Source organism: Aquarana catesbeiana, unplaced genomic scaffold, assembly GCF_042186555.1.
Source record: "Aquarana catesbeiana isolate 2022-GZ unplaced genomic scaffold, ASM4218655v1 unanchor229, whole genome shotgun sequence".
NCBI classification, from domain to species: domain Eukaryota; kingdom Metazoa; phylum Chordata; class Amphibia; order Anura; family Ranidae; genus Aquarana; species Aquarana catesbeiana.
The window spans coordinates 1,341,843-1,357,084 of record NW_027362656.1 but is presented as its reverse complement, the minus strand read 5'-3'; the positions used below and the strand labels follow the sequence as shown (position 1 = coordinate 1,357,084).

The following is a 15,242-nucleotide window of genomic DNA, read 5'->3' as shown; positions in this document are numbered from 1 at the left end:
AACAATGTATTCAGTCAGTGTGTGTGTTTCCTACAGATGGATCCAGTAATGGGAACCCACCAGAGAGATGTCCCCATCCTCTGTATTCCTGGGATTCCACACAGGAAGTTCACCCCATCCCTCACCATCATCAGGTAGATGAGGAACAATCACTGATAGTATAAATCGGATCTGTACTTTATCTGCCTTGTTACAATTGATATAATTTTTATTATATATTCAGAGTGGAAACCTGAGAGATACTAAAGTTGAAGTAAAAGAAGAGATAAAAGAGGAGGATGATGAGGATAGGGTGACAGAGGAGTTTCTAAAAGAACACAAAGATCTGTACCAGGACACCATGGTGGAGACATCCAGCTACAGAAACCCTCCAGAGAGATGTCCCCATCCTCTGTATTCCCGCGATTCCACACAGGAAGATCACACCATCCCTCACCATCATCAGGTAGATGATTGCCAATTATTGGTAGTTCTGATTTATACACAGCATGATTGTTACAATGAATGTTTTATTATATATTCAGAGTGGAAACCTCGGGGATGAAAATATTGATGTTAAAGAAGAGTATAAAGAGGAGGATGAGGAGTATGGAGTGATGGAGGAGTTTTCAGAAGGACACAAGGATATGATGGAGCCACCTAATACCAGGAACCCACCAGAGAGATGTCCCCGTCCTCTGTATTCCCTGGGTTCCACACAGGAAGGTCACACCATCCCTCACTGTTACAAGGTTGGTGGGATAGAGTATCTAGAACATGGACTCCTAGAGATGATGTGTGGATTTTTTATGTGATGTGACAATAATAAATCCTATTGTTTACGGATGATATTCACTTTAATTTTCTTGATTTAGAGTGGAGATCCAATCGATATAGAATTTGAGGTTAAATCAGAAGAAGAAGAGAGGTATGTGAGGGATGATCATCCATCTATGGAGGAGGATGGAATAACGGGGACATTTATAGAGGAGGACACTCCTACAGAGATCAGCACAGGTGGGTCATTAACACTAAATACCTCCCTCCACCCATACTGCTCACTGATTGGTCCAGAGTAGGGCAAGGACTGGGTGATAATCTTCCTTCTCTGTGCTGCAGACACAATTTATAGATCTAGACTGCATTTATGGAAATTCTGGGGTTCAGCTGGCAGCAAAAGGTTGATTTTCACCATAGATGTTGCTCTATCTAGGCACCTTGGGCATGTGTTTTGGATCTTCTACCTCATGCTCAGAAATAAGCATGATCTCTGACATAACAATTCCTCCAGGATTACGTGCTCTGTTGTCTGCTGGCTGTGGCGGGTGGAGGGATATGTCTGTATAGTCTCAGACCCTGAGTGCAGTCTCAAGAGATGGGAGGCAGCAGTGTGGGACCTCTGCAACTTGTCTTATGTAAACATTTAATCTTCCACTGATTACTGAATACCAATATTATGAGTCCTGACCCTTACATTGTATAATTTATATTGTACACTACATACTCCTGACCCCTGTACTATATACTCTATATTGTACATTACATACTCCTGACCCCTGCACTATATAATCTATATTGTACATTACATACTCCTAACCCCTGCACTATATACTCTATGTTGTACATTACATAAGCCTGACCCCTGCACTATATTCTCTATGTTGTACATTACATAGGCCTGAGCCCTGCACTATATACTCTATGTTGTACATTACATAGTCCTGACCCCTGCACTATATACTCTATGTTGTACATTACATACTCCTGACCCCTGCACTATATACTCTATGTTATAGGACAATTTTATGGGTCAGATGGTAGACGCACCAACTAGAAATAAAGCATTACTGGATCTACTGATTACCAACAATACAGACCTGATCACGGATGTGGAAATACGGGGCAATTTAGGTAACAGCGATCACAGGTCAATTAGTTTCAGTATAAATCACACAAATAGGAAACATAAAGGGAATACAAAGACACTGAATTTCAAAAAATTCAACTCCCCTAAACTACGAACCTTGCTAGAAGGCATAAACTGAGATAAAATCTTAGGAACAAAGAACACGGAGGAGAGATGGGTTTGCTTTAAGAGCATATTAAATAAGGACATTAGCCAATGCATCCCATTGGGTATTAAATTTAAAAGAGCGAACAAAAGTCCTGGATGGCTTAACTCCAATGTAAAAATGCATATAAAAGCAAAGGAGAAGGCCTTCAAAAAATACAAGGTTGAGGGATCATCATCAGCATTCAGACTTTATAAAGAATGCAACAAGAAATGTAAGGGTGCAATTAGGACGGCTAAGATAGAACATGAAAGAGACATAGCGGAGGAGAGCAAATAAAAACCCAAGAAATATGTAAACAGTAAAAAAGGGAGGACAGACCATATTGGCCCCATAAAGAATGAGGAAGGACATCTGGTTACAAAGGATGGGGAGATGGCGAAGGTATTGAATTTATTCTTCTCCTCACTCTTCATGAGGGAATCCAGGGGCTTCAGTAACCAAAACTGCAGTGTTTATCCTCATGACACATCACAGGAAGCACCTCCATGGTTAACAGAGGACAGAATTAAAATTAGACTTGAGAAACTTAACATTAATAAATCACCGGGACCAGATGGCTTGCACCCAAGGGTACTTAGGGAACTCAGTCAAGTGATTGCCAGACCATTGTTCCTAATTTTTACAGACAGTCTACTGACCGGAATAGTACCAGCTGATTCGAGAAAAGCCAATGTAGCACCAATATTTAAAAAGGGCCCAAAATACATCCCTGGGAATTACAGATCAGTTAGCCTAACATCAATAGAATGTAAACTCTTGGAGGGGGATGATAAGGGACTATATACAAGATTTTAGTAATGAGAACGGTATCATTAGCAGTAATCAGCATGGATTTATGAGGAATCGTTCTTTCCAAACCAATCTACTAACCTTCTATGAGGAGGTGAGTTGCCAGCTAGATAAAGGAAGGCCCGTAGACGTGGATTTTGCAAAAGCATTTGGCTCAGTTCCCCATAAATTTTTACTGTACAAAAATTACAGTTGGTCCGTTGGCATGGACCATAGGGTGAGTACATGGATTGAAAACTGGCTACAAGGGTGAGTTTAGAGGGTGGTGATAAATGGAGAGTACTCGGAATGGTCAGGGGTGGGTAGTGGGGTCCCCCAGGGTTCTGTGCTGGGACCAATCCTATTTTATTTGTTCATAAACGACCTGGATGATGGGGTAAACAGTTCAATCTCTGTATTTGCAGACGATACTAAGCTAAGCAGGGCAATAACTTCTCCGCAGGATGTGGAAACCTTGCAAAAGATCTGAACAAATTAATGGAGTGGGCAACTACATGGCAAATGAGGTTCAATGTAGAAAAATGTAAAATAATGCATTTGGGTGGCAAAAATATGAATGCAATCTATACACTGGGGGGAGTACCTCTGGGGGAATCTAGGATGGAAAAGCACTTGGGGGTCTTGGTAGATGATAGTGTGAAGGAATGTAATGTAGATAATAATAATCTGAAAATGTCTATTTTCTTATATGTATACATGTTTTACTCCTTACTCATTATATAAGTATAGAGATTAGCTCTGTATCTTGATTTTCAAAATTGCGGATACCTCCTGCTTCCCACACACCAGAAGAATGCCGAAGTGAAAACAGAACTAGCAACAGTCAAGCTTTGTCAGCAACTCTCTCCATTTCTCTTGTATCTTAACCAATGAGATGTACCTTTTAGACTAACATAGCAATTACGTATCTTTATGTATAAAGCATTAGCACCGCCCTCGAATAAATTAGAAGTGTAACAAGTAACCGAGCTGAGCGTGTCTCATAGTGTGTTTACTTCTATATGCATGCATATCCACACTTTCTAATTAGAAACAGCAGCAGATAACCTTGAGCTTGATTGAAGTTCTTAACCTTATCAGCTGGTACCGAAACCTGGGAGCTCTAGGCTACAGTTGAAGGGAGACCGCGAGAAGGATCGGGCGGCTAAACTGCGAGAAAACAAAGGGGGTCTGCACAGCCCTAACAGTACGGTAAGCAAATATATTCTTACCACTGTATGACTTTCTTGTCTCTTGGTTGGCTGCTCGATTCTGTTGGCTCTATGAGACTGTTTTAGAGGCAGGTAAATTATTCCTCGCCTGGGGCTGTTTTAATGAACCTGCCGATGGGTTTTTGCTGACTGTATTATTTGTTCAGTGTCTGTCATCCTGAAGGACTGCAACTCAGCAGACTGAAAGTGCAGCTGCAGATGTGTGTGTTCTCACCCTCAGATGAGCTGTCTGCCTCTGGGGGGAGATGTAATCCTGTAGCAAGCATTTATAGACGGGTTACTCGAGGTTGACAGTGTAGGACCTCTGAGGGTTATCTTAGCTGCTGGAGCTTCGCAGTCTGAAGAAGAGTTGCAAGTGTGTGTGTGTCCTGTCTCAGGTGAGCTGTGAGCCCCTGGCAGGAACCCTGTAACAAACGTCTATAAACGGGATTTTCAGGTGAGCTGTTTGCCCCTGTGGATTATCTCAGCTGCTGGAACTTTGCAGTTCAAAGAGTGGCAGGTGTAATGTCCTGTCCTGAGTGTATTTGTGGTTTACACGAGAGGGGTTGGGGATTGGTGAAGGTGAGAGAAGGCGGCTACCCGAAGGATCAGTTGGGCCACAAGCCGCTGCTCCCCACCAGCCCTGACGTGCTTGTTCTGAGGTTAAAAGTACATTACAGAGATAGAGCAGACAGAAACAGCCAGGAGAGCAGTGTCATGTGCCCCCACCCTAGGAATTTGTTGATAAGAAAGCAGTGGAAGAGGAATATTAACCCATTAGTTGTCCGTATTCTCCTCTCAAGCTGAGAGGTCAGCCGAGAAACAGAATAGAAAGAGAGAGAGAAGGGAATGCTAACATGTGATATTGTGAAGAATGTGATATTGTGAAGAGGAGAGAAGATGTTGCAATAGTAAACAAAGTTGTACAAAGTAGCGAAGTTACGTTGCTAAAGAAACAGGGAGGAATCCTGTGTGATAAAAAAAATTGGATAAAGGAAGTTAAGAATGCTGGCAATTGTATTATGTATCACAGAGTTGATGATATGCTGGAACCACCGCGCTATGCAAAAACCTAAAAATAGAGGAGGGGAGGGACAACCCTGCCCTCCGTCTAACAACCACTCCCTTCTCACCACTCCAGCCCAAACACAACCCACTGTGACAACTACGCCCGGCGGCCATCTTAGTGCACCCATGCCTTCACTTTCTGCCCAGCCCAGTGCACTTCCTGCCGGCGGGCCATCTTGGTACACCCAGTAGGCTCAAACACAGCCTATACCCAGTCCCTCCCTGTTTTAAACCAGGATGGTTCCTACAACACACCTGTCTTCCCCAATATGGAAGCACCACATTCACAGGCCGGATATGTTAATGATGAAGAAGCGTCCCAGTGGGAAGACCAACAACAGGCAGCAAGGCCACCCACTGATTTAACCCCCAATCTGGCTCCGGACTCACAGTTGCGAGAGAATCTCAAACATATGCTGGCAACCGTAAGAACCAGTGCCCCTTCCCAGCCCCCACCCCAACAAGAGTCTCGGTTACCAGAAGGGGCACCAGTGATGTGTGTCGCTTTTACCCCATCACGAGCAGCGACCTTGGTAACAAGTCTGCCTGACCCAGAGAAGCAGCCAATACCCTTCTACCGCAGGATAGTGCAGATACAAGAAACTTACTCTGCTGCCTGGATAGACTTGATCAGCCTATGCCAAATCAAAGCAGGACATGTCTTTTGGCTGGTCATGCAGGCGGCCTTCAATGATGCCTGCCTGACAAGTGCCACTTCCTACATCTCAGGCGTGGAGTTCTGTGCACAACTCCACGACTGGGCAAAGGAAAAACTGGGGGATCAGACCACCACAATCCAAGATATTGCCCAACATAAAGGGGAGTCTGTGAAGAAGTATTATGCTAGACTCATACAGGCCTTTGATGATCTAAGCTTCTGCCACTATGAAAAGGCACACACACGTTTCCTGCGTAGGAGTGGATGGGGTGCCCCGCTCCAGTCCACTTACTGAGCCACTCCAAGTGGGGACGTTTCCTGATTTGCTTGCCAGATTTGTGGTGTCCTCTACATGTCCCTTGAATCTACTAGGAGCTGATGTTCTGTCCAGACTACATGCCTCAATCATGTACATGCCTGAAGGGGGGATGAAGTTACATACTCCCCTATCCTTAGAAGACTCATCTCCTTTGTGTTCTCTGCCTCTCCTGATGACACTTCATGAAGCAATAACTCCAAGTTCAATACTGCAGAAAGTACTTGACAGAATCCCTGCGTGCCTATTGTCCACAGGACCGGAAGACAACGGTCACTTAAAGGTGCCACCAGTTTCAGTCAAGCTCAAAGAGGGCGGCATCATTGCCCGGAAACCACAATACCCCCTAAAGTTAGCCCAATCTGCAGCTATTTGATGCATTCATCCACGGAAAGAAACGTCAACATACCTAAACAGTTGTGCCACAAGGGGCACAGAACTCTCCAAGCCAGTTTGTAAAAGCTATGGCTATCATCGTTGACACATGACAAGAGGATCACCCGGAAGTGATTCTCCTCCAATATGTTGATATCCTTCTCCTCTGTGCAGCTGACTTACCCCCTGTTGCAGTCACCTCAGAAAGCCTGTTGTGCTATCTTGCCAACCAGGGTTGCAAAGCCTCAAAGCCCAAATTGCAGTGCTGCTCAACATCTGTCATTTTCCTTGGACACTGTTTGTCCCATGGGACAAGACACCTCACTGAAGACAGGGTGAAAGTAATCTCTGACATCCCACTGCCACAAGGCCAGAAATCCCTTCATGTCTTCCTTGGACTAATTTCCTAGTGCGGAGCATGGATTCCAGAAGCCTCCCTACTGATGCTCTGCAATCAGACCCCTTCCAGATGTCTCCCGAAGTAGTATCCAACTTTGAGGCCCTCGAGCGCACCATCTCTGGCGCTAGGGCTCCCAGAGTACGACAAAAAATGTTCAAGCTCTTTGTATCCAAACGTCTGGGACATGCTGCAGGTGTACTCACCCAATCACACGGCATCCGCCTATGCCCCATGGGATATTATTCCTGTCGGCTGGATGCGGTAGCAAGAGGAGGCCTATCATGTCTGCGAGCTGGCTTTGCTGCACAAGCCTTGCTTGACAAAACTTTGGACTTGGTCCTCAGACACTGCCTCGTTCTGCTTGCTCTCCATGACATTGCTGCCATATTCAGCCAAGATCCAGCCGAAACACCTGTCCACTACCAGACACTTGAAACTCCTGTGTTCCCTCCTACTGGACAGCATTACTCTATTACGTTGTCAAACACTGAACCATACCACTCTTCCTCCACTTCTCCAGGGGGGAAAGGAGGAGGAGTAGAGTCTTGACTTGTCACCCCATGACTGCTTCGAACTAATGCAGATGGAAACCACGCATCTCCCCATCGTGAGTAAATTACCCCTGCAGAATCCAGGTCACCACTGAAAACACGGTTCTACAAGCTGAAGCCTTACTACCAGTGATGTCTGCACAGGAGGCAGAGATGCAAGCACTTACTACAGCATGTAAATGGGCAGAGGGAAAAAGAGCCAACATTCATATGGACTCAAGATATGCTTTCAGCGTTGCCCATGATTATGGTGTTATCTGGAAGGACAGAGGATGCCTGACGGCTGCAGGAACACCTGTGAAACACAGTTCAGCTATAAAAAACTTGATAGATGCCTTGCTTCTCCCAACCCAAGTGACTATTCTGAAAGTAAAAGCACACGACAAACTGAACTCGAAGGAAGCTCGAGGCAATCATCTAGCCGATTCAGCTGCCAAACAGACAGCCAGTTGTCCACGGGAAGTGGACAGCAGGGTGGTAAAGACGACCACCCCATGCTTACCCTATAAACTCTCCCAGTGGACAGAGTTTATCTGAAAGAATTACAGGAAGCAGCAAGTCGGGATGAGAAGTGTGACAGACTCAACCAGGACAGAGGGGACTGAACACAAGCCTCTTGCCCACCGATTATGGGTCCTAGCATTTGGGGGAATGGTGCTCTCTGTGAGCTGTATGCCTGGGGACCCTGGGGTTGGTGTTACTTTGGATTTAGCTCCATGTCCCCCCAAAACACACAGACTCTGGGAACCCTTTATATGCCATATTAGAATGATAAGACTGAATTATACTGTTGGGACACATCCTGTGAGGAGATGCTAATGTCATCAACTCCACTCACCTGTCTGATGTCAGCTATCATGTGTTTAATGTAAATAAGTTTAGTCTAGGTTCTAAAGGTATTCAACTCATTGTTGTTTGTTCTAATTAACCCTGTGTTGATGTTTATGGTAATGTATGTTAATTGAAGGAGCTGATCACATTGTCCTCTATACAATGTAGGAGACGGGACGACTCCTATTGGAGCTGCAGCTATTGTGTTTATACTACTGTGTGAAGCTCGGTACCCACAAGTCTGTCATCTGGTCTGGGTAAATTTTTTAGTTAATTAGCTCATGGTTAATTATGTTAATTAGGTTAAGTTGTATTGTTAGAGGAGGTTCCAACGGCATATAAAGTCTTGTAACTTTGATTCATAATAAACAGTCCTGATGTACTCCAAGACTGGTGTTGTCTAGTTCTTGGGGGTTCCTATAGCCAGATCCATTGGACTCCTGTTCCAGAACTTAGGAAGCGGTATACTGATGGAAGCACTCAAGCGGAGTGTGGGACGTTCCGTGACAAGAAGGAAAGCTGGAAACGCAGAGGAGCAACTCTCAGAGATGGACTATTCGAGTGCAACAAGAAGCCTTGTCTACCCAGGAGTATGTACCCAGCCGTGGTGCAATGGGCACATGGAGCTGCCCACTTGACAAAGACTTTTATGAACTCTCTTATCAACAAGTGTAGCACCAGGAGTTACTCCACTGACCAACAACTTCTTCAGATCATGCACTATCTGCACCAAATGTAACCCAGGATGCACAGAAAAGGCACAGAAGAAGCACCTGGTGAAAGCCCTATACCCCTTTCCAGTGGATACAAATTGATCACTCTCAAATGCCAAGAAGCGGCTGGTTCGAATACGCCCTAGTGGAAGTGGTCATGACTGCCAGGACCACAGCTAACAAACTACTGAGTTAGATAGTATGTAGATTTGGGGTCCCGGAGGTGATAAAAAAACCTAAAAGAGTTGCTGAGGAGAATGGGCCAGGCGAAGTAGGACCTTTAGCATGAGGGACAGAAAAGAGAAAATAGCCAATTTAGGGGGGTCTGTGAAGGAATGTGATGTAGATAATAATAATCTGAAAATGTCTATTTTCTTATGTGTATACATGTTTTTCTCCTTACTCGTTATATAAGTATACTGATTAGCTCTGTTTCTTGATTTTCAAAATGGCGGATACCCCCTGCTTCCCACACATCAGAAGAATGCGGAAGTGAAAACAGAACTAGCAACAGTTAAGCTTCCTCATCAACTCTCTCCATTTCTCTTGTATCTTAACCAATGAGATGTACCTATTAGACTAACATAGCAATGACGTATCTTTGTGTATAAAGCATTAGCACCGCCCTCGAAAAAATTAGAAGTGTAACAAGTAACCGAGCTGAGCGTGTCTCAGAGTGTGTTTACTTCTATATGCATGCATATCCACAGTTTCTAATTAGAAACAGCAGCAGATAACCAGATAAGCTCGATTAAAGTTCTTAACCTTATCAATAGGCTCAGCAATGGCAGGCAATGCCAAGCTGCTGCTAACAAAGCAAAGAGAATATTGGCATGCATTAAAAAGGGGATCAATTCCAGAGATAAAACGATAATTCTCTCGCTCCACAAGACTCGCGACACAAGACCTTAAACTACGTAGAGGGTTCTTTACTGTAAGAGTGGCAAGGATGTGGAATTCCCTTCCACAGGCGGTGGTCTTAGCGGGGGGCATCAATAGTTTCAAGAAACTATATAGATAAGCACCTGAATGACTGCAACATACAGGGCTATACAATGTAGTACTGACATATAATCACACACATAGGATGGACTTGTGTCTTTTTTCAACCTCACCTACTATGTAACTATGTTGTACATTACATACTCCTGGCCCCTGCACTATATACTCTATGTTGTACATTACATAATTCTGATACTATATAGTCCTAACTGTTGTATCTTATACAATGTGTTGTACATTACATAGTCCTGACTTCTGCTCCCTCCCCTCTACCCACTGCTATATATACACATAATATGTATTCTCTTTTGTTGCACCCATTTCCTACTAGCTGGACATTTTATATCTGTTGATTTGATTGGAGCACAGACTTTTACATGTTGATAATAATGTGATAACATCTTCAAACTTTGGAACCTTAAACAGAAAGTGATAATGAGGGAGGAGTCAATAACCCAATGATGGTGGTCTTCAGGATCAGTCCAGTCTTCATCTTGGTTGTTCTCCCCCCCATCCTCAATTTCTGACCTCTGGTGGGCTCAGCCCCACTGTTATTCATGACTAAATCATGGACTAAATAAGGAAGTGCAGGACTTCTTGTGATGGCAATGAGTGATAGAGGGGGTGGGGATACTCATCCTATAATCCCCTCATCACTGTCACTCCTATAAAAGACAGTTCTCATTGTTTCCTCACTCTCTGACTAAGATCCATGAATAAAGAAATGAACTGGTAGGAGATCAGAGGACCAATTTACTAGTTACCTTGAGGGGGGAATTGTGAGATCCTCAGAGACAAAGCTGCCTGATGTGGGCAGAGTCCTGGTTTAGGGGAATCAATCAGCATATGTCAAGTAATAATCTTTTTATTTCTATTTTAGTAGATGGACGGGAGATGAGGAAAACCTCAGAGGATTGTCTCACTTTGTCTCCAGGCTGTAAAGTAGAAGATGAGGACATCACACAGTATAGTCCAGGAGAAAACCCGACTACCTCAAATGTCCATCTGGCACCACACAGTGTAGATGGACCATCGTATTCCTCTTACTCTGAGGAACCTCAGACTGTGAGGGACCGTGCCGTCCTTCCAACAGATAAGAGCTTTTCCTGTACTGAGTGCGGGAAGTGTTTCCATTCTAAATACAATCTTAATGAGCATATAAGATCTCATACAGGAGAGAAGCCATATTCCTGTCGTGAGTGCGGGAAGTGTTTCCATTGTAAATCCAATCTTAATGTGCATAAAAGAACTCACACAGGAGAGAAGCCATATTCCTGTCCTGAGTGCGGGAAATGTTTCTCACAGAAGTCCCATCTTCACACACATCAGAGATCTCACACGGGGCAGAAGCCGTATTCCTGTCCTGAGTGCGGGAAGTCTTTTTCAGTGAAGTCCAGTCTTTACACACATCAGAGATCTCACACAGGAGAGAAGCCACATTCCTGTCCTGAGTGCGGGAAATGTTTTTCAGATAAGTCCAATGTTTCCACACATCAGAGATCCCACACAGGGGAGAAGCCGTATTCCTGTGCTGAGTGCGGGAAATGTTTTTTAGTGAAGTCCCATCTTTCCACACATCAGAGATCTCACACAGGTGAGAAGCCGTATTCCTGTCCTGAGTGCGGGAAATGTTTTTCCCAGAAGTCCCATCTTGACACACATCAGAGATCTCACACAGGGAGAAGCCGTATTCCTGTCCTGAGTGAGGGAATTGTTCTTCACTGAAGTCCTGCCTTCCTGTACATCAGGGATCCCACACAACCCTCGAGGTGTATTAGTGCCATAAGTGTGGGAAATGTCTTCTATATGAATGTTGCTGGACATCACAGCTCTCATGTGGGGAAGAAGCACACCCTGATATACACTTCAGATATACTCCATGGCTGATCTTCATCATGTAAGAAACAGTTCATAAGGAGATCAGAGATCACCAAAGACATGGATAAAGTGTTGTAAAAATACAGTGGATGGGCGGCTCATACAGGTCTGGTAATGTACTTTTATGTCATGGCTTTCTTCCAGGTCCGCACCGGACAAGTTTGTCAGCAGGTTCCAGCCAATGATTTTACCCCGTACCCTGCTGATCACCTGCAGCTAATGACAAATCACTCTTGTGTTTTATTTTGTAAACACGGGGAGCTATCTTGTGATTTCTTCTCTTCCCGAGTCCTTTTCGGTTCAGGAAGAGAAGAGAACACCACACTGTGAGTATAATCACCACACTTTACACCCACACACCTTAGATTGGCACATTTAACCCCATTGATTGTCCTCATTCACCCTTTGATCATCCCTGTCATCCGAACAGTGCCATTAGTACAGCATCAGTGTACAGTATTTTTCACCAATCGCTGTATTAGAGTCATTTGTTACATCAGATAGCGCCTGGGTCAGCTAGCATTAGATTGTCCACACAGTATCGCACTTACGCTATAGGATCCTGATCACCACCATTGCTAGTATAGTGTCTGTATGGATCAATATTCTGATCATGAACAGAACTATATTAGTGTCCCCCCTTAGTATAGTGTCCCTAATAACGCAGCGTTAGCAGGATCAGCCCTTCTGCCCCCCAACAAGTGCAGTGTCAGTAGATCACCGGCACCTCTGATACATTGCACACATAACCGCAGTGTTAGCAGAATCAGGCCTGATTCTAGCAATAGCAGGTAGATTTTATTTGTGTAGCGCCCTGGAGTTTAGGCAGGGAGCTCCTCACAAATTTACTTGCCAGGAGTAGTTATCCTGGTTGATTGTTAGAGATCTATTGATTTCTCCCTAAGTTTGGCCTTGTTGCACTTTTCTCTTCTACTACTAGGTGGCCGGGCACTTGATGGTACTAGATATGAGAAGGGCAACCCATGGTCAGGTTATGGGTACATGGGGTATTTCAGCCAATGGGCAGGAGCTTTCTTGAATCCCTTGGCCTGCTGGGAGAACCTATATATTTAGGTGGAATCAGGTGATCAATGTTCTGTGCCACATGGACGGCTGTCTGTCATATGCCCCAGGCTTCTATACTGGAGATTGGGCCTATCCCGGGCACATCTGGCTGATAGGCTGTCTGAGGTCCTATCCAGAAGTAAGAGAGCAGCGCAGGGTTGGAACTGTGGCTTGCAGTCCAACCAAAAGTGATGGTTCTGCTGGCCGAAGAACCTGTCATGGTCAGAGGTAGAGGGGAAGCTGTCACCATTAAGGGACCAACCACCTTATTACCAGGGATCTCAGTGAGTATTTGAAGCAAGTACTGGAGCAGTATTCTCACCGAACGGGCATGGTGGAGAATCAGGAAACTTCAGGGACCCAACCAGCGTAGGTGATGCTTGTAGAGCAGCCTTGTGTGTCAAGCCAGGGACTGAGCAGGCCAGTGGGGTGAAACTTAAGAAGTTTTTGGAGTGCCAAGCTAGGGACCCAGCAAAGAATCGGGGGTGACGCTTGAGGAAGATACCACCGTGAAGATTGGAGAAGCTCAAGGGATTCAGAGTCAGTGAATCAGAGGGTCTAGTGAGAGACCGGGAGCACAGTGCGCTGAAGAACTACAAGGAGAAGTTGTAGTGAAGGTGAAAGAACTGTTATGCTTTGTGTTAGGAACTGTTAAAGACTGTTGCCATAGGAGACAGCATTCCTGCACGTGCAGATGTGGTATCTTGCTGGAGGCCTTTTCCTGCACGGCTGATATCCTATTGAAGTCTCAGAGTCTGCTAATTGAACTTGCAACTATGTAAGGGTGTCCTGGCCCTTACCCTCTTTCCCCCAAAAAGTTTGTAAGATAAATAAACATCTCTTTTGCATTCAAGAATTGTCTGGTGCCCAATAACTTCCACCTTGCACCCATACACCATACCCATACTCACAACCCACCACATACAGAAGGATGTCAGCGATCTCTGGCCCTGGAGGATCTCATTAAACTGAAGGAGGCCGGAGTCCTTGCTACATTTGTAGTAGTTCAGACAGTCTCTGACAGCCAGGACGTGAGTCGTACTAGGTACCTGTGAATTTAGTGGCCAAAATGTCCCAACAAAGGTACTCTAATGAAGAGGCCTACAGGATTCTGAGTATGACAGCTGAGAGCGAAGGAGGAGTCCTCACTGACAGAATCAGGCTCTGAATACGAACCTGTAGATAGCAGCGGCACCCTGACAGGGAGCTCAGAGGATGGAGGTGAGGTCCCTGCTAAGGTCAGGCGTACCCGACCCCGGTGGGTGAAGTGCTAGGAACACTTGATTTGTCTTTTAATGCAGCAGGATGTCAGTACTAGTACCGCACTAACTTTTGGTGAACTGGCAGGTACCAGCAGCCTAGTACATCCTAGTCTTTTACATACCAGGACAGAAGTATTTCGTGCTGACCTGGCGGGTCCCACAAATGCAGTCCAAGCTGGTGAAGTGGCTAGCACTAGTGTCATCCTGCAGACACCAAGAATTCAACCACAGACCCATAGAGCCCATAGTGTTCTTCCAGATGTGCTTGTAAGTCCTTATTGGCAGCCCACAGATTGTGCAGCGCTTGTACTTACCCCATTCACTGCCCAACCCAGAATTCAGGTGGAATCGGCAAATTTAACAACTCCCCTAGATTTTTTTTTATCTGTTTTTCTCTGAAGACCTGTATCGATCGATTGTGAGCGGAAGGAATTTATACACACAACAGTACATCGCCACTAGCCCAAATTCAACTCTTGCCAGACAATTCGCATTGGCGACCTATCAAGGTTTTTAAATGTAAAACTTTTTTGTGCCTAACCCTCAATATGGGCATTACTAAAAAGAATGAGCTGCGATCCTATTGGTCCAGAGGACCGATTTGTCATATGCCCGTGTTCTCTGCTGCAATGGCCAGGCATACATAAGAGACGATAATGCGTTTTATGCATTTTAGTGATCACACACTTTGTCGTCCTTAGGGTGACCATGAATATGATCAGCTGAACAAAATTCTGCCCCTCATAAAATAACTATCCCAGAAATTTGCAGATGTGTATATGCCCCAACAAACCATCTATGTAGATGAGTCCATCATACATTTCACTGGACACCTTCCAATCAAACAGCATCTCCCCAGCAAGCGTGCCAGATCTGGGGTCAAAATGTAGAAGCTCTGTGATAGGGCCACAGGCTATATATCTTTTTTTTTTTTTTTTCAACTCTTTATTTGTGTAAGACAATACAGAATCCGCGCATTGGTGTGCATACAAAGAAACAGTTGAAATTTAAAATCCAGCACTTAAACAGCATTTTACATTAGTAAATTAACCACAATCTCAGGGAAACATTCCCTGGACTTCAGGGTCTA

At 44.7% G+C, this 15,242-nt stretch overlaps 1 protein-coding gene across 1 annotated transcript in view; it reads left to right on the top strand.

Annotated features, from left to right (window-relative positions):
* Nucleotides 1–15,242, top strand: part of LOC141121774 (uncharacterized) — a 144,271-nt gene that overhangs the window by 45,526 nt on the left and 83,503 nt on the right. Inside the window, exons 10-14 of the mRNA XM_073611493.1 lie at nucleotides 37–134; nucleotides 224–445; nucleotides 525–731; nucleotides 855–996; nucleotides 10,828–11,669. Of these exons, the coding sequence (XP_073467594.1) occupies nucleotides 37–134; nucleotides 224–445; nucleotides 525–731; nucleotides 855–996; nucleotides 10,828–11,669 (1,511 nt within the window). The remainder of the gene's footprint in view (nucleotides 1–36; nucleotides 135–223; nucleotides 446–524; nucleotides 732–854; nucleotides 997–10,827; nucleotides 11,670–15,242) is intronic.